The sequence below is a fragment of the Haemaphysalis longicornis genome, unplaced genomic scaffold (genome assembly GCF_048455015.1).
Source record: "Haemaphysalis longicornis isolate Haplotype H1 unplaced genomic scaffold, Haemaphysalis longicornis Haplotype H1 scaffold_1, whole genome shotgun sequence".
Classification (NCBI taxonomy): domain Eukaryota; kingdom Metazoa; phylum Arthropoda; class Arachnida; order Ixodida; family Ixodidae; genus Haemaphysalis; species Haemaphysalis longicornis.
In genome coordinates, this window is record NW_027526203.1 from 159639281 (window position 1) to 159658918 (window position 19638).

The 19638-nt window shown below is 47.9% G+C and overlaps 1 protein-coding gene across 2 annotated transcripts in view; it reads right to left on the reverse strand.

The window, feature by feature from the left end:
- Window positions 1-19638, reverse strand: part of LOC144138533 (uncharacterized) — an 80733-nt gene that overhangs the window by 38002 nt on the left and 23093 nt on the right. Inside the window, exons 9-12 of one of the 2 annotated variants that reach the window (XM_077670869.1) lie at window positions 18488-18583; window positions 10695-10853; window positions 7556-7708; window positions 2011-2106 (exon numbers count right to left, since the gene is read on the reverse strand). In XM_077670869.1, the coding sequence (XP_077526995.1) occupies window positions 2011-2106; window positions 7556-7708; window positions 10695-10853; window positions 18488-18583 (504 nt within the window). The remainder of the gene's footprint in view (window positions 1-2010; window positions 2107-7555; window positions 7709-10694; window positions 10854-18487; window positions 18584-19638) is intronic. The other variant, XM_077670878.1, reaches the window with a different exon arrangement.

A 19638-nucleotide genomic window follows, 5' to 3' on the forward strand; every position in this document is an offset into this window, starting at 1 on the left:
AGAAACACAGAGAAACAAGGAGAAACGTAGAAAATGGAGAAACAAAGAGAAATGGAGAAACCAACACAAAATTAAAAACAAAAACTGTCGTGGTGAGAGCAGACCTCTAAGCCGGGTAAGCTTAGAGCACAGCTGGTTACAGAAAAATAATTATTGGTACTGTTTATTTGACGACTCTTTTAGTGGCCTAGGCCATCCATAAGAGTGTATCCCGTAATTTCTTTACTGCAGGTGTCACACATTTAGGGGACTCTTCCATGAATAGTTTGACTCGGTGCAGACTTCTGGCGACGCTAGTCTGAATACTTGTTATCTGAAACAAACATGCGAAGTGCTCCAAAATGTTCCCATTCGAATGCTAACACATTTCAAGCCAAGGCTCCCCTGCCCGTGTAGAATCTAGTGAAAGTGTGTGGATGGGGGGGGGGGGAAGGGGGGGGGGTTAAACGGCCACCTTTACAATTGAGATGCAAGAAACAGCGGAGCTGGTGGTCTTTTCACTAGCTTCAACGTGGTTTTTCTTAGGTCTACCAATCTTATCGGTAGATCAGACACTGGCATGCAGTCTCTCTCAATTAGGAGAACACCTGCACAGCAGAACTTATGTCATCACTATGCGCACCTCCCAGGGTTGTCCCCAGAAAGTATCGAGGTGGCTATATTGAGAACATGGCAGGTGGGGGGGGGGGGGATTTAGGAATTTCAAATTTTCATCACAAAAATTGAACACCTCTGGTCAAATAGTGAATATTGAGGTGCCACAGCTCGGTGAAAAAATAAGAAAGCGGCGTCGACTCGAATATTTGCACGCGGCTGGGAATCTGAGGCTTCTAAGCCACTTGCTCAGGCTCCTTTTCACGCAACCAGGTGGAGGGAGGCGCGGCCCGCTGCCACTGGCAGCACTCCTAGATCCTCAGACCCACATTTCAGAAGGGTGGGTCAGTGGGAGTGGTGGGCGGCCTACCAAAGGCAGTGGGCAGAACCCTGGCGCCTCCCCGCCCGAACATCTGCACTGTGACACGCACTCCCCACACCTGCTCGTCTGCTCCTTGCCTCCCCGCCACTTCTTGGCCTAGCATTTTTCCTCCTCGCAACTTTGCTGTGCCAATTTTTGAGCGACGCACGGCACGGCTGGAACTAATGCTGGAACAACTCCGCTGTTAAAAAGGTAAGTAAAGGGAGGAGACTTCTCTTTACTGTTAGACAAAAGGAGTCAGGAAATAAAACAGGTGCTGGAGGGGAAAATCAACAATTTGCTTGTGTTGAGAGAAACCTTCTCTGCTCTTAGCATATTTGCGTGTTAAGCTGGAGGAAAGAACGGTGCACTGGTTGCGTAGCATGTGAAGAAGCCAGGGGTGCTCTGTTAGGGGAGCTAGCCATAGTGCAGCGCAGCAATTGAGAACAACTTTACCACCGGACAAGCAGCATTTGGCACATAGCACAAGCAGCACTTGGCATTGATTGCCTAAACACTGGGCACAAGGTTCACCTTGCCTCAGCACAATGGACTGCGCTTCACCATAGAGGGGTCAATCGGGGTGGAGTATTGACCAGAACTTACCAGCAACCCAGAAACAAAGCCACCGCGGCAGCCTAGTTACGGGAGTGTGAGCATTGACAGCTTTGCCATGATTAAGAACTGTTGCCCATAGCCACTGTGCATCACAATCAGTACAAGCTTTCCGCTTTCCCCATTGTGTGCGCCCATGTTTGCATGAACCGGCTGAAGAATCACGCGACAGTGTGCAACATCCCTCGTACACAGCCTGCTGGGAGAAAGGCGGACACCTCGGCAACAACACCAGGCACATGCAACAGAAGCGTCTCTGCACTAAAATGCAAAGCTACACGTCAAAGCACCTCCCTGCCCTCCCGACCCCCCTCGACGATCGCACAGAGGGTGCCAAGGTGGGACACCCTCTCCCCCGTGCCATCGGTCCCAACCGGGTGTGTGCAAAGCAAGGGAAACAAGAGGTGGTCAGGGGACAGGATCCCTCGTCTCGCACTCACCTTCAGCCGCCTGCCCACGTTTTCGAGAGCAGTCACCTGCTTCTCGGCCTCAATTTCCCTCTCGACAAATTCCGTCTGAGAGGTCTCTAGCGTGCTCTGCGAATCCACACCACCCACCACAGTTGAGAGGCAGCGCACAGAGAAGAGAAGGGGGAGGGGGCGTGTGAGAGGGGCAGCGAGAGACAATGAGAGCACAGGCACAGTGCAGGGACGGCCCAAAGTGCAAACCCATGCGACCCCCTGCCAGCCCCAGAAAGGCACCCAGCCTGTTCAGGTCAGTCTGCGTGGAGAGCGTCGAGAGAGGACAGATGGTGCAAGAGCAAGGCTACCCAGTGGTGCGTGAGGAGATGCCGCTACTCAGACACCCTAGCAGCGACAAAAACCGTGTACAAAGCCAAGGTGGTGCAAACTGGATGCCGCACTGCTCTCCCACTCCAGCTTTGATGTGCCAACACTAGAGGCAGGCAGCAGTGAGTTTTGGTCATGGTACAAGGCCATTGGTGATTGGGTGCAAGAGTTTCATGTGGTGGTGTCACTGTTGAGGTGGCAGTGACAGGCTGCACATAGGGGCATCCACAGCCGCCGTTATGGGTCAACTGGGCAATACAGCCCACGTTAAAACTGCTAGCACACAATCATCAAATTTGTGTAACAGAGTGTTCGCTCACAGTGGGTGAATTGTGCTGTGCAACACAGTCCCAGCACAATGTGCTCATAGTACCGTTACTGATAGCCCGGCCATTTCGCAACAATGGCTGGACAACAAGTTGACTGAATCCCTTCGACATCTCTACAACGACCTCTACAACCTTTTGACCTCATATCTTGCGTGACTAGTCATTTACAAATTTTACCCCATCTTCATGACAGACAAAGGCACTAAAATAACACTGCAAAAGGCACTCTAACATGTTCCTCAATACTAGCTTCGAACCTGCTTGCATATGTCAGCAATCATAGATACACTTTTTTTTTTTTTTTGCTGTCTACTGAGACTATTTATTGCTCTATGTGAAAAGAAGGTCATAAACAAAGGCATTCAACAGCCATGGCCTTTAAAAATTGTGCTTTTGAGGTGGTTTTAGGATTCCGTGAACATTGCTACTACTTCAAGATGTATGTGAGGTTCTAATAATACAGGTGCCATGAAAGGTGCAGAAATGAGCTTGGATAAAACCTTGAAAGCACCATTTGTAATCCCTTGTTTCAAAAGGGGCACACAGTGGAAATCAGCTTAGCTTTACCCTTTTATGACACATTGTTCTGATCAAAATTAGATGGCTACAACAACTGCTAGTATATAATTTAAATCCTGCTACAGTGTACTTTCATAATTTTCACACCAGCAAAATGGGCTGGTGAACTAGCTGTTTCACATTTGAAATACAACCAGCCACAGTCAAACCCACCTATAGCAATATCAAAATGCCAACAAGTGATCACTGCTTATAACTAGAAGTGAGACCATATCAATTTCTTTTCACTCTAAACTGAATATGCATAACCAAACAAACTGAATGTCTTTGATTGTGAATACATATTGTTCAATGTGCCAGGAAGTTTTAAACCAAACACACGAGCGTAAGATTCGGCACCAGAGAGTTTTGTTTCACTTGTTTTTCCCCTCCGCAAAAAGGTTGAAATGGGTGTAGCCCTTTACTTCCTGGGTTATTTTTTTTCACTATCAGCAAATGTGTACCCCTTGTCTGGAGATTAGCCTTTTGTCAATGCACACGACAACGGTGGTCGGTGTCGGGTGCCGGTGTCAAACTGCCACCTCTCAACCTGCAATGAGGCCACCTATGAAGTGTGCATTGCTACCCGAGAACTCAGAGCATGGCAGTGTTTAAACGAGAACTCTCATGGTGTGCTGGTTATGATTGGCTGAACATTATGTCTATTCAAACCAAAAGCACGAGTGGACATTTGTTCTTTTTCTTCTTTCTTTCGGTCACCGAGGGTATATATACGCTTTGTTCTGTAAGCTTGGGGGGGTTTTAAATTTTTGGCTTCTTGTCTTGCACTTGGTAGTGAGCATGACGTCTGTTTGGCGACAAAGAAACTCCGGCCAGCCCACTAAGTCCTGTTGCAAGTGCATACTATTATCATGTCCTTCAGTTGCCTGTATATATTTCCTCTACATAAATTGCACATATAGCTGCAAGTACAGTTCCTGCCTTTTCATTCATGTCACTCAAAGAAGAAGGGACCTAGGTAATTTTTTTTTCCAGCAAAGATAACTGCAAAATAATAATAATAATAATTTTAAAGGGGGCAGAACAATTTTTAAATGCTTGTGTTTCTTGTGCACTTGTGTTCTCAGTTCACTGCCTTGCACTGCACGAATTGCGGAGACTCGTGAACCTACCTTCGTGCTTGCCAGCAGGAAGAGAGCAGGGTTGGTCACTCAGTTGAGTGCCACTAAGCAGACGACATCCCCGGCACACGGTGCCAGGCAGTGCTGTTCAGCTACACCGTGCACCTTTTTTCTGCGACAATGTTCAGCTGTGCCCTGTCAGAGTGCGCCACTGCTCCACAAGCATGAGGGAAAGCAACACGAGACAGCGGCGGGGTCGCATCTCGGGATCTAACCATGTCACAAGCTGTCTTAGTGTCGCATCCAATCTCGGCCAGTTGGCGTGGATTGCGAGTGCCCTCGAGCCTTGCCTTGTATTCGCATGCATTTTTTGGGAGGTCCCAAAAAAAAAACACTGTGCTCTGGCACTACCATCTACTGTGTTCTCGTACTGGCTAACCTTGTTGCGCTGCCACAGGTACAGTGACCACATGGCTAACGCATCAGGGGCGAGCTAGTGTACCGGCCTGAGAGCCAGGCTGCGACGGCATAAGAACCCCGCCTACAATGTTCACCCGTGTTTTTCTTTTCCTGAGACCATGCACCACCAACCACCCCCAAAAGTCAACTCTTCTAGACTCCGAAAGGTGTCTGCCTTGTCGATCAATACAAGTGGTTGTGTCCACTCTGGGCACATGTGCTTCTCTGAGGCCTTGCAGAGCACTGCTAGCTGGTTCATCACAGTTTCATCCACCGATTTCAACCAGCATTGTAATAAATGGGTTGGGAAGTAGTTTTCTTGGAAGCGTGTGGGTGCGTGCTCAGCCTCGCCCCAGCAGATAAAGCATGACCCAGCACACGGGATTGACTCCAGTATCAACGACTGCTTGCTGAAGACGGAGCCTCGCGTGTAAGCTCAACAGAAGACAAGCGTGAAAAACCTGGCTGCCCTTCCTGCTACCCAAGCAGCCCTCAAGAGGCAAGCGAGTTAGTGTGGAGAAGCAGAAGCGATGAGGTATGCTGCAGGACAAAAGGCAACATTAGCACAAATGCACACTGTTAATAGCACGGGCACACAACAAGCTTGTCCCTGTTTCAACCGGCATGCCCTCTCGTGGGAAATCCAAAAGTTACAATCGTGTGATCAGCTGCTCTGTGTTTCGGCCTCATGAACATTGACAGCCTGCCATGAGGCGCCGTACTGGCTCATCTTTTTTTTTTTTTCCTTAGAAAAGGAGTAAAATTCTTGAGAAGTGTGCCAATGCTGAGTGGTGACGATGACCTTTTATGTTATAATTTATGATTTAATGTGGCCTAGAAGCTCTCCGTGCCATGAAGGCTCCGACAACCAATATAATTTTGAGTACGGCATGAGGATTCAGTCTACCGTATTTACTCAAATCTAGGCCGATACTCTTTTTAAAAGGCTTTCCTGCCACTGCTACACACTCAATGCCATCTCGCAGCCACAGGCTTGCAGCTTGCAGGTTTGCAATAGAGTTGGTAGAGTGTACTAGAAGCACTCTAAGCAGCTTCTTCTAGTACACTCCATTTGCAGGCTCCATTTTGCTTCTTTGAACATTGCGAATCCAGCTCTCGGCGTTCCGTGCTTGCTTGCTTACGTCGCCGCGTGACCTCAAGAAGCTCCCATGTTCGCGTCACAATGGCGCCCACCAAGTGGTGCCACTACACCGCGGCTTTTCAGTGGAAGGTGAAGCCTTGGAGGCGAGAGAACTTCAAACCTCCAAGCACACCGCAACTTCCGTGTGGATGAGAACAACATGCGCCGATGGCAGAGGCAGCAGAACAAACTTTTCAATAGCGCTTCCAAGCAAATGGCCTTCATAGGAACCAAGAAAGGTCCACACCACAAAGTGGAGAAAGAAGTCGCTGACTTTATCCGGCAGCAAAGAGAAGGTGGAATGCCTGTGTGGTGGAGATGATACAGGCGAAGGCGAGGGAGATCGCAAACAATCGAGGCGTCGCACGGGCTCATTTCAAGGCCAGCAGGGGCTGGATCACTCATTTTATGAAGCGTTTTGGGTTCAGCCTGCGACGGTGGATGTCTGTGTGCCAAAAGCTACCCCCTGACTTCGAGGAGAAGCTAGTCACATTCCAGCACTTTGTTATCCAGAAGCGACTGGAAAAGAGGTACAGACTGGGCCAGATCGCTAACGCCGATCAGACCCTGGTGTATTTTGACATGCCTGTGGCCTACACAGTGAATGAGAAGGGCGCGAAAGAAGTGAAAGTCAAAACTGCAGGCTACAAGAAGCAACTCACCACCGTGATACGTTGCACGGCTGACGTGCTAAAGGTGCCGCCATACATTATTTTCAAGAGGAAGGCTCTTCCAGCCGGGGAAGTTTTCCCTATCGTACAAGCCCATGAGAATAGTTGGACGAGCGACGACGACGACGAGTGGGCACTGAACATGCTAAGACATGTGCCGCAAGTGTTATAATAAAGTGCATGTTCTAGTCTCAGTGCAGTGCCTTTTTTTATTCGGCTTGCATTTGAGATAAGCTTCTTTTTATTTTCTGACCTTCCGAATTTCAGGGGTCAGCCTAGAATCGAGGGCAGCCTAGATTCGAGTAAATACGGCAATGCTTTTTGCCTGTATGTCGAGTTCTTGGCTCCATCACATTCCTAGCCTGACTTACTAGGCTAGCCTGCTGGCCACTCATGAAAGCCTGTACAAGGGAGCAATGCAGGGCATTGAATAAGTTCTACGCCTAGCATAGAAGCAGGAGCACTAGGACCATGAGCCCCCTGAACATCGTTGCACTTTGCTCACTGCTTTTGAAGCTCCTGGGTTCTAAAAGAGAAGCTTTTATCACCCTCTGGTCCTTACCACCTATGTCTCTCTGAGTTTACCAGCTGCTTCTTTGAGATTCAGTTGTTTCTTCAAATGTGTAAGCAAGGGGGTGTTACTGGGGGCAAAGGTCTGAAGAGCAGGCGATGTTTTGTGCAATAAGGGATCTGTGGACTGGGGCAATGTCACATAGAGCCACATCTATCCCTTATAAGGATGCTGCAAAATGCAGGCACCATTGCCATAGTACCTTTAGTTAAATACCCTTTACACACGTATCAGCACGTTAACATGGCAACACATTCTGCGCAAGCTACGAGTGGCGAGTTCAGCATTCAGCTCGCCTTTGTAAACTCTCAATCTGAGCCCCACTGTGCTGGGTAGCCAGTGTGCCCTTGTTTGGTGGTCGTCCACCGTGGAGGAGGGGGACTCACGATGCGCGCCTGTGCCTGGCTGGTCTCGCGGTCCCGCTCACGCTGCGCCTGTGTGAGCTGGGCGCGCAGGTCAGCCGCCTGCAGCCGTGCCTCGTCCAGCTGAGCCTCCTGGGCTGCCCGCTGTCGCTGCAGCTCTTCCTCATGGCTGCGTTGCTGGCACAGGGGAGGAGGACGAGAGATACGGGGATAAGCAGGGCAGCCCCTCCGCCTCTATCGTGCACAGCACTGGTGAGACCCAGAGGGTTGGGGCTGTTCTTTAAGCTTTCAAAGAAGGCTCCTGAACCACACGTGTGTCGGGAGTGACAGAAAACCACACGGATAGAGCCAGGGGAAAGAGACGGGTATCTTATTACGAGCCTAAAAAAAAATGCTCGCACATTTGTTCCATTTGGGCTCGGCAATTTCCTGCTGCTTAGCAAGGCCAACTTTAGACTATGTGCTGTTGCACAGGCAAGACGATTGAAGAAGAAAAGGCAGATGTGGTTCTAACTTTTTGTATTGCTGGCAGGGTCTGATTAAACGACAGGTTCACTTTATTCTAACGTGGTTCACGGTAACACCTGCACAGGTTCATACTGGAGCCGTGGTGCAGAGAATTGCTGCACCTGCTATAGAAGTATGGAGCTCATGTAAGAAGGGTGGGGTGCCAGCAGAAACCACCACCTTTAAAGAAGGAGCTCAAAACTCTAGAGAGAACTGAGACAGGTCTAAAAAGAGACACACACACGCACCCACCTAAGAATCAAAATTAAACATTCCTTTTTTTACCTACACTTATCTCTCACCCATCAGTCAAGAAAGTGCAGGCAAAGGCCATGTTTGATGCAACGGTCACCACACCGCTTGCTTACAGGCAAGTGCTAGGCTGTTAACATATCTACTCTCGCTGCAGCAAGCCCAACATCCATTACCTGATCACCCTTAACGCAGCAGTGCTGGACTTACCAAAGGCCAACACAAGCTTGTGACATAACTTCCCATACAAAAAAAGCTGTAGAGTAAAAAAGTGATCTAATTTCCTGATTCTGAACAGAAGCTACTAACACATGCTATGCTTTACACACAGTAAACTTATTTCCTTATTCAGATATGGCAGCCGCAATGAGATGTGACATGCAAGATACATTTGTAGCCAGGCAGTGACATTTCTGCGACATCAGGACGTTTTAGATGCCTCTTTTCTACATGAAACCAATGAAATATTTTAGCCTAACATCAATGTTTGTGCTGTTTCTCGTTCTTAGGAGCTGCTTTATCCTTTTTCGGAGAAAACGAGATTGTGGTCGGCTCGCGACTCCTTACGGTTCCCACCTTACTGCAGTTAGATCTCTCTAGTCAGTAACAAAACTCAGTCCCAGCGTAAAAGAGTGGTTGGAATACCCCTGGCACACAGCAAATCCCCTTCGCTGTTCATGCCATTTGATGTGACTGTGTGGGTCTACAAGGCAAAAGCAATCTAATTTCACAATGACAGCAGTGGCGTTTAGCAAGCCCACAGCATTGCAATATTGTACTGTAGTGTTGTGCCTTTACACCAGATGGCCTATGAGTCATGGCACACTCAATGGATGGCGCCAATGCCCTCTTGCACAGATAGTCGGTGCTCACAGATTAAAGGGGTTACCGTCATGGTGCGTGCTGTGTGGTAGTCTGTTACTCCTACGCGTCGCCGGCCCGATGACACGACAAATACAAACCAACTTTATTAAAAGCAGAGCTGTTCAAGCTTTTAGTTCCACACCAAGCATTGCCAGAAAAAATGCAAAAAAAAAAAAAATATCGAGTGCATGTGAGCGTGCACCTCGTGAGCAGCTTGCAAAAAAAAAAACAATGAAAAAATACTGCGCGCACGTGAGCGTGCATCTCGTGAGGAGCGCCCGGCGTCAGCCAGCTCAACCTTCGAGAACACTCTGCTTAACGTTCATGGCGTGATCTGTCGCGTGCTCTTCTCGCCAGATCCTGTGTGTTCGCGCCTAAGTGGGGAGCACAGACGCCAAGTTCGCGCTACAGACACCAAGTTCGCGAAGCCGGTTGCCGCGGGTTCTAGCGCGTGCTAACGTGGTCCACTTTGGGAGAGATGTGAAAGGCTGTGGACGAAACGATCCGGGCCTGCCAGTCATGGAGAACTTTCAGCGGCAAGTTCAGAAATCCATGTGCGGTGCAACAGCCAGGTCTCCGACAAAAGGAGAGGGACTGCCAAGCCCTGCTGTTTCTCCAGCCTTGCACCACTAGTGCAAGCTGCGCCAATTTTTTTTTTTTTTTTTAGTGGGGAAAGAAATGGGAATCATTGTTCCAGGTTACATAAGTAGCCACCACAAGCCAGGACAAGCTGCAAATCTGTATGTGGGTAGCAGTTATAGAGCAAAGGGCTTAGGAGAGGCTCCACTAGCCAACCGGTGCATTGCGAGATGTGCAGCCGAAATCACGTGGCTCTTTCATGCTCTCAAGAGGTCCTAGGCAACGGTGTCATAGCTAAGGCAGAGAAAGATTAGCGCACCAAGGCTGTACTCACTGTACGGACCAGCTGATAGGGGAAGCGTGCAAAGGAGGAGGAGGTGGGTGCAAAATACTGGGAAAGAAGGAAGGGAGGCTTTCTAAGGTAGCATTTCCGGCCTCACGGAAACAGTGGTCAAGGCATCTCCAAAGCTTTTCTTTTCTCCCCATGGTAGTGCTACGCAGGATGGAGATTTGTGAAGATGTCTGCCTTTGTATGCCTTCATAAACAACATGCAGGAAAAAAATAAAAGTTTACCGATAATCTTTAGACGCTTCACTCCTGGGTTCATCTTTGTTTAGTGGCACACCACTGCTGCCTAGGTTACTCATTCAGTTAGGAAGATAATGCAAATATGTTCACCGAATGCCATTTGCGCTGAATGTCATTCCCCATGAATGCGATTAGATTTGTTGTGCGACAGGGGTATAAGGTATGAAACAATGCATCAGCAAACAATGTATTAGCATTTTACTAACTATTTAAGAAAAAAAACTAATATTCGTGTATATTTAATAGCGAGCAACTACTTCTGCCCCTTGACACTACAAACGCAGCGTCTCTCTGTTGCGGCAGAGGTGCCAGCTCTCACTCATCCCAAACCAAGCTCCTTCGGGACGTCTTCTCCCAAGAAAAGGACCTCACCAGGTGTGCCAGCCTGGTGTCCTTGGCCTGCAGCTGGTCCTCCAGCCTGATGCACTGCTGCTCCCGCTCCTTGAGCTGGTGCTGGGCCTCAGCCAGCAGCTTCTCCATGCGGCTGCACTCCTGCGAGTCCTCCGCCATCTTCTGGTTCAGCTTCAGGATCTGCAGGCAAGCAGCACCCGCAGGGGGTGCGTGCGAATACTGTAGTGGCTTCTGATCTTGAAATGAATACGAAGCGAGAAGTGATGACTTTGTTCAAACAGTTTCGAATAAAAGTGAATATTTTCAAACCGAAGGTAACATGGTGCGATTTCCACTACAAAAACTACAAATGACAATTTGTCAAGCATGCTTCAGTGACTAGATTGCAGAAGGAATAAAATAAAGGCTAATTTAAAATGGTCTGCAAAATTGTTCTACAGGATACAACAAACATAAAGAAGCTATCCTGCTACTCTTAGCCTTATTGATGGCGCTAAATTTTTTGTGCAGACAGCTTTTGCCTCATGTGGTGACTTGAGCCCCAAGAGTTTCAGTATTAGTGCAAGGACAGTATTCTGACGAGCTATGATTACCACAACTCCTTCAAAAAAAAAAAAACATGTAAATAGCAGTGCATGAATGTTCACATCAGTTCTAGGAAAACAAACTCGGCACATAGGGAAATACACGGCATCAAAAATTACCCTGACTTAGACCCCCTCACAGGCACACCCTTGTGGTGTGGTGGCAGTGACCCCCTTCGCTCTTGGTTACACATCCCTCTTCACTAACAACAGATGAATTTCATTTTTAAAAAACACTTGCCCTGCATGTGTCTCTGCATGCACGCACAACACACAAGAATTTTAAACATGGGTTCCACGAAGGACATTTCGAGCCTAATGCAGACATGCAAAAGCGTCCAACAGTCCAAAATTGGTGCAAGTGCGTGATAACAAATGTGCCTGGTGGGCAACAAACTTTGCGATTGTTGCGGTGTCAACGCCCTCTTGTAAAAAACGTTTTATCTGGGTGTCTAGGAGCACGAAGCTAGTCTCTCTCTCTCTCTCTCTCTCTCTCTCTCTCTCTCTCTCTCTCTCTCTCTCTCTCTGTGTGTGTGTGTGTGTGTGTGTGTGTGTGTGTGTGTGTGTGTGTGTGTGTGTGTGTGTGTGTGTGTGTGTGTGTGTGTGTGTGTGTGTGTGTGTGTGTGTGTGTGTGTGTGTGTGTGTGTGTGTGTGTGTGTGTGTGTGTGTGTGTGTGTGTGTGTGTGTGTGTGTGTGTGTGTGTGTGTGTGTGTGTGTGTGTGTGTGTGTGTGTGTGTGTGTGTGTGTGTGTGTGTGTGTGTGTGTGTGTGTGTGTGTGTGTGTGTGTGTGTGTGTGTGTGTGTGTGTGTGTGTGTGTGTGTGTGTGTGTGTGTGTGTGTGTGTGTGTGTGTGTGTGTGTGTGTGTGTGTGTGTGTGTGTGTGTGTGTGTGTGTGTGTGTGTGTGTGTGTGTGTGTGTGTGTGTGTGTGTGTGTGTGTGTGTGTGTGTGTGTGTGTGTGTGTGTGTGTGTGTGTGTGTGTGTGTGTGTGTGTGTGTGTGTGTGTGTGTGTGTGTGTGTGTGTGTGTGTGTGTGTGTGTGTGTGTGTGTGTGTGTGTGTGTGTGTGTGTGTGTGTGTGTGTGTGTGTGTGTGTGTGTGTGTGTGTGTGTGTGTGTGTGTGTGTGTGTGTGTGTGTGTGTGTGTGTGTGTGTGTGTGTGTGTGTGTGTGTGTGTGTGTGTGTGTGTGTGTGTGTGTGTGTGTGTGTGTGTGTGTGTGTGTGTGTGTGTGTGTGTGTGTGTGTGTGTGCGTGCGCGTGTGCACGTACGCGCGCGCGTGTGTGTGTGTGTGTGTGTGTGCGTGTGTGTCCCTGTGTGTGCCTGTGTGTGTTCGCGTGTGCGCGCGCGCGCGCGTGTGTGCGTGTGCGTGTGCGTGTGTGTGTGTGTGTGTGTGTGTGTGTGTGTGTGTGTGTGTGTGTGTGTGTGTGTGTGTGTGTGTGTGTGTGTGTGTGTGTGTGTGTGTGTGTGTGTGTGTGTGTGTGTGTGTGTGTGTGTGTGTGTGTGAGAGAGAGAGAGAGAGAGAGAGAGAGAGAGAGAGAGAGAGAGAGAGAGAGAGAGAGAGAGAGATCAAACTTTATTTAAAGCGGCCCATGTCCGGGCTGCTGAAAATGGGGTTCTGGTGGGTCTGGAATGCGTTCAGGCGGGTATTCCGCAGGTGTCAGGGCCCCGCATGTGGGCAATGTGCCGGGCGAGGCGAGGCCAAAGGATGGGGCGAAGATCAGGCGGAGGAGCGGCCCAGCTTTCCCATGAGAATGGAAGGTGGGACGGTGAAAGGTGTGGATGAAGAAAGTGAGGTGATTGCCTGGCGCGAGGACAAGTCCAGTAGGTGTGTTTAACGTCGGGATAGGCACCACACACCTGACAGTGGGGCGTGCCATCTCGGGTCATTCTATAGTGAAGAAGTAGGTCACAAGGGAGGGAGAGAGTCTGAGCATGGCGGATGTAAGGGCATTCACGGCGTGTGAGGTCAGAAGTGGGAGGAGGAAGATGGCGGCGGGAAAACAGAGAGGAACACTACAAGGGTAAAAATAATATCAACTTCACACATCATTTTATTAGAAAACGGAAACAATTTGTCAGTATGCAGCGAGGCTTTCCTATCTAGAGAGTATTGACCGGGAAAGCTTGAGTGTGACCATGTAATCGTGATTTGAAAAGAGAAGCACCGGAGTGTACGTTAGCCCAATGGCAAGCAGGTCGGAGGCGCTCCCCACATGCATCTTCCGTTCGTCCCTTAGCCACACATCACTAGTGCACTGCAGGAAAGCGTGTCGCTGCTAGCTCAAGAAGCCGAAGCATGTTTGTAGCAGTCAATCACAAGCGCTGAATGTGTATTACATTGTAACTCATTGCAGGGAATATATTTTGCATGCATTTTTACAGTGAAATGGACAGCTGTTTCAAACTCCGAAATACTTCGAAAGTATTCAAACCCGTCAAATAGGGCGATTTGATTCGAAACTGAATCAAATACAGCGTTATTCGCTTTGATATTTGAAGGCCTCCAATATTCGCACACCCCCTAATTGGCCCCTTTTAGGCTGGCACACGTGACATGGTTCTCACCGAGCGTGAGACCGGGATAAACAAATCTGTATGGAGCAATTGTATAGATATGCTTTAAAAAGTTTATTTTAGTGCCGCACAAGTTCCCCTGAACATAGTCAATATGCTATTACCACCAGAGGTAAAACTGTTGACTCTGACGCAGGTACTTCCAAGGGTTTGAACCTCTTTCGTCAAATTAAAAGAAAGAGGACCTGCAGCCTAATCACAACAAGAATCAGGCAATAAATGCATTTTTAAGGGAGCATTGTTTGTAAATATAAAATTTGTTTTTGTATAAAGCGACTACATTGAAAATTTATTCGGATTTTTATACTATTTGTTTTGGTAGCTTTTGTAAAAAAACTGCTGGGGTGATGCAGCTGAACAAAGTACCATTGATTGATTGATTGTAGGGTTTAATGCGCCGACGCAACGCAGGCAATGAGGCACGCCGTAGTGGAGGGCTCCGCATTAATTTAGACCACCTGGGGATCTTTAACGTGTGCCGAAATCTCCTACACACGAGCGTTTTTGCTTTTCGCCTCCATCAGAAAAGCAGCCGCTATGGCCGGGAATCGAACCCGCGTCCTTGTGCTCAGTGAACAAGGTACCAGTGAACTGTGCACAAATCAAGGAGTGCAATAAGACTACAGTCTAGTCCACTTATAACAATATCCAAGTGCCAAGGAAATCCCATCGTTATAACCAATGATTGTTATATGCAGGTTGCTAAATAAAAAGAGGTAGCAGAGCTCAAAGCATTTTATTTGCAGGCAAGCAAGGTTGTAGTGCTACCTATTTGTGGAAAAGAAGCCATACGCGGTCAGCTTTGTTTGCTGCGCATGAAGCTGGCGCACATGTTTTGCAAGAGCGTCTATAGGTGCTTCACCTAGCTGAGCGAAGGGTCCTCGGTGGAAGCGAAGTCCCTGGAGACTATCATGCGTTGGGCCTCATGCTGAGGTGCTACCCGAGTAGGCTCTGCAACAGCTTCGTCAGAGTTGTCACTGCCACCTCTGTCCGCAGCACGTATCCGCGCAACGATCGCCTCTTCAGTGAGGCACTCAGACGTTTCCAAATCACCGGCCCTGGTGTCTGATCCGTGGAAAAACGGAGGTAGTTGAAGAGGCACCCAGTCAAATTCAAAGCAGCAGGCACGGGGACGGAGCCAAGGCGGCGGCATTTGGAGGGGTGTTTGGAAGGAGAACTGTTCCCCTCCGCCTCTCGCTTCGTCGTAAGCTGCGCAGTTGACTTCTTTTCTGAGGGGTGGACGGGATGCCAGGCGCATAGCGGCGCATGGTGGCGGCGTGGTTGGCGTGGAGAGCCGGCGGAACCTCGCATTTTCGGTGCTTACGATAACCCGATTCAATCGTTATATCCGATATTGCGGCACTGGAGCATTGTAATAAGCAGTTTATTTTCCCATAGAAAGCATACAAAAGCGGACGGTGCCATAGCTGGTCATCGTTATATCCGATATATTGTTATAAACGGTATCGTTATAAGTGGACTCGACTGTAATACACAGTATCATTCTATCTGGTCTGTAGCAGAAGTTACAGCTGTTTGAAGTTTGGGCTTGGCAGGTAGAAACCAGAAAAACCAGTTTTCTGGTTCCCACCTTCCAGAAAACCAAAAAATCATTACCTTGGCATGCGTAGCGCACTACACTAGTTGCTCTCGCCACTGTTTGTGCAAGTGCTCTTGCAATACAATTTTTTTTATCCAAACAGTTACAGGACTGAGCAAAGGGCTGATCAAAAATCAGACATCATGGTTTCAGGTAGAAACATAAACAGGAAAGGAACAACAGAAAGATAATGTGCTTTGAAACAAGGTAACTAATGCATTGAATGTGCGAAAGAACGAAAATTTGGAAAAAACAAAAACAAAAAAAAAACAGAGAAGGCATGCTCACCCGCGTTATCATTTTAGATTATGCTTTAACCCCACAACGCCCATACCAAATTTTATACGCGGTGTTTGAGAAGCCAGAAAGGAACAATAAATCACATAAAGCTGCGACCAAAGCCCACAGTATCGCTTTTGATACATTAACAGAGTTTTCTCCCATAAGCAGTTCAGAAAGGCGCCGCCAGAGGTGTGCTTGCAGCTCTAGAAATACGGCCACACGTGGGAGCTCACGCGGTGGCATCCAGCCGCATTATTTGAGTCGACAAACACTGAGTATTTCCTTCTTTGGTCCTACATTTGGCCATTTTCTTCTTCAGAAAATGTTGCGTGACCAAAATGATCTCTTTGTTGTCATTTTTGAAGCCTCCCACTCTTTGAAGTTGCTTCAAATTTCTGTGTATCATACTTGACACAGCGGGTCTTCATTGATGGCCCAATTTTCGAATCGCTTTTGATACACTTTCTAGCACAGCTCTCAACTGCTCCAGGTGCTCCAGGCGCTGGAACATACATCTCGTATACCATGCTACATTCATCTGCGTCATAAATGCGTGGAATGTCCACAGGCTCCGGAGCCATCAGTTGAAGGAGCGGCCATTCAAGCTGATGACATTGCCAACCCATCAGAAAGCCTGATCTCCACAGGAAAAGTGCCAAGAGGACTGCCGACCAGTTTTCCTTCGCCTCCCACAAAGAAGACAAAGGTCACACCAAATCAGCCCCAAGATGACTTTCGAAGAGACATGGCTGGACATCTTCCACTTGTGACGAGCAAGTGACTTCAACGCAGGAGCTGCGTACCAAGCGCTGGCATGTTTAGCGCAGTTATGTTCGCGAAATTCAACGCACCTCTCTGCCTGAAAAAGCAAAGCAACTGCTTCTTCGAATACCACAAGCCATGACACTGTAGCTGGCAAGAAGGTAGCAGACAAGCCCACTGTATCATAGATGATACATTCATTAAATGCTCACTGATTTGAAATTTCATTTTTCTTTTTGTATGAATGAAGTCATATTAGCCCTAAAAAAAGGTACACACGTGTCTAATTTTTATTTGCCTGGAAATATGTTTGGGCTTTGCGGGGTTAAGGCTTTAATATATGTTCTATTGTTTCCAGACGTACACAAATCAGCCAAGTTCAACATCAATATCAACATTTTGGGGTAAAGAAACTGGCTATGTGTTGCGACAAAAACTAACAAAAATTTATTGTTTTTAAACACACCCCTTGAGTACCTAGGTCTTGTATGCCCAGTTGTAAATGCACACCTTATGGCATTACCGTATTTACTCGCGTAATCCTCGCACTCGCGTAATCCTCGCACCCCTAATGTGAGCCACCAAAACTCGGATTTTTTGGTTCCTCGCATAATCCTCGCACCCCTAACTTTGCAGCGGCGAAAGTTGCCTGCTCGCGAAACCCGCATGGTGCACGTGCTCTCTAACGCGCGCCCTCCCCCGCCGCCTCTCCGTTCGGCGGAGAGCACTGTGTATCCAAGGCCATCCAGGCGCCCTAACCACCCTAACAACCTGCATGGCTACTCCCTAACAGGCGCTCTAACACGCTACTCACGCTGTCCTTGAGCCGGTTTCGCGCATGTTTCGCGTGCGCGCAACTAGACGGTGTTCGCGCAGCCCGCTGTCGTGTCGTCGTGTCGCCGTCGTGGTCCCGTCGTTGAGCGGCAGCAGTCAGTGAGTCACTCGCGTCAGTGGTGGATAGCTCGCTGCCATTTTGAGAACTTTTTTATCTCTTTGTTTTGTCCTTGGTGCTGCTTCGCCACGGGGAGGAACGCCAGCTACACTGCCGCTTTCAAATTGAAAGCGAAAGAGTACGCGATCGAACACGGCAACCGTGCGACCGTGCCGCAGGCAGGCACTTCGGCGTCACCGAATTCAGCGTGCGTTACTGGAGTAGGCCGCGCACATACGACGACGAGATAGGGCGCGCGCCAGAAAGCAAAGGCGGCAATTTCATGATCGCTGATCGGCGGGAGACTGTTTACGTTGTAAATAATAAAATAAAAAGAGATAGCTGCTGTTGGCAACACTGAGCTTACATATACAAAAAACGACTGCTACATTTAGCGGGATTGGCATAAGGCAAATTGGCAACACTGTGCACCGGATTTTTTTTTCCCCGCATAATTCTCGCACCCCCAACTTTGCATTAACTTTTCCGAAAAAAAAATGCGAGGATTATGCGAGTAAATACGGTAATTTTACAACTTGTAAAGAGCGAAAAAAAAGAGAAGAAAGGCCAAAGAACACTCGTTTTTTATCGCATCTATGACTAGAAGATGCAGTAGTTTGCTGTGAGCCAACTGGTGTGACTGTATGTATACAAGGGGTGATGGTGATTGTAAGTTTCAATGGTGTGAGGCCAACTAAGGGCAAAGAGCACCATGCATACAAAGAGTGATGAAGAATGCAAAGGTTGTGAGTGCACGGCACTGCACTTGAGCTTCCAGAGGAATAAATGTGAAATGCCGAACAGCACCACTTTTGCACATGTATTGCCTCAGAACAAAAGTTCTACCAACAAGAAGGTATATTTCTACATTATTACATCCAAAGGTAAAGCAGCATACTAATGTCGCTGTTCAAAAAGCAATGGCATTTTGTTTCACCCATCTGTGATGTCGATTGTCAGTCAATTTTAGGGGATTCGTAAAACTCGCACAAACTACTCAGTTGTTTTTGACACAACAGTAAGAGGGTATCAAAGGATTGAGAGTTTATAATGAGCACCCTCCTGAGCTCACTGTGAACATGTTACCTGGGCTTCGAGGTTGTTGATCTTGTCACTCCAGGAAGTTTTGACCTCGGAAAGGTGCTGCCGTGACTCATCCAACTTCTTTTCAAGCTCGTTGCGCTGCATTGAAGACAAGGCAGAATCACGAGATGATCAAGAAAGAGAAGTGCAGGTGATGAGATGCTAGAACACTCCCACGGCATGAACAAATATGCTTCGGAGAGTTCCGCTGTCATTTGATCTTGCTGACGGCCTCAGCAGCTGCATAAAGCGAGGTTTGCGGCAGCTGAGGCACATCAACCATTTGGTGTCGTGCCAATACGGTTCGGTCCAGCTTATAAGTGCACGAAATTGCCTGCTGCAGGGCAGTTAGCTGTTGTGCTGAACTCATTTTTAGAACATTACAGCAATAGAAAACAGTGAGGAATTGGGGGGACGAGGATTAACTCTTGCTAGCTTGCACTACATAAGAACAAGGCAAGCTTGTCTTTTGAACCATTTGAAGTGCTTACCAGGTATGTTTTCCTTGTTTTACGCTTTGAGCCCAACCGTTTACTCCTCCTCCGATTAGCCCTCATTAAACAAGGTTTTGAGGCAACCTCCACCAACCCTGTGGAGCGCATAGGGTCTCGCCGAGCACAGTTTGTATCGCTGACTTCCACAAAAGTTTTGTAGATGCAATCAGTATTAGCAGAGTAGTCATTCACCAAAAGAGCCCGTATTTATGTGCCTTTCTATTCTTTCTTCCTGACAGTGGGAGGTAGCCCAGAGATGGCCTGGTCGCACAGACAACTTCTGGTTTAACCCTTCAACTGTCGATAATGAGTTCAGTTGTAATCACAGTTAGTGCCCTCTGGTGCCGCTGACAAGTTAATCATCACAAATTTTAAACTGTTAAAACAAAAAACCCTTTGTCACCAAAATATATGCTCAAAAGTTGTTTTTTTTACATTTAGTTTATGCTGCCTCTTCAATAGGCAGCCTAAAATAGACTATCTGAAACTGTGCCTGCAAACGCTGCGTGAACACTGGATGTACATGACATCGTGAGCAATGAGCACACCAGCAAAGTATACCGAAAGTTTTTGATTCAAGCAACAATCATTGGTTGCTGGACTGCCAAAGCGGTGAGGGGTTAGGTTTTGCCGAATCATCAAGCAGTAGTAGCAGGGATG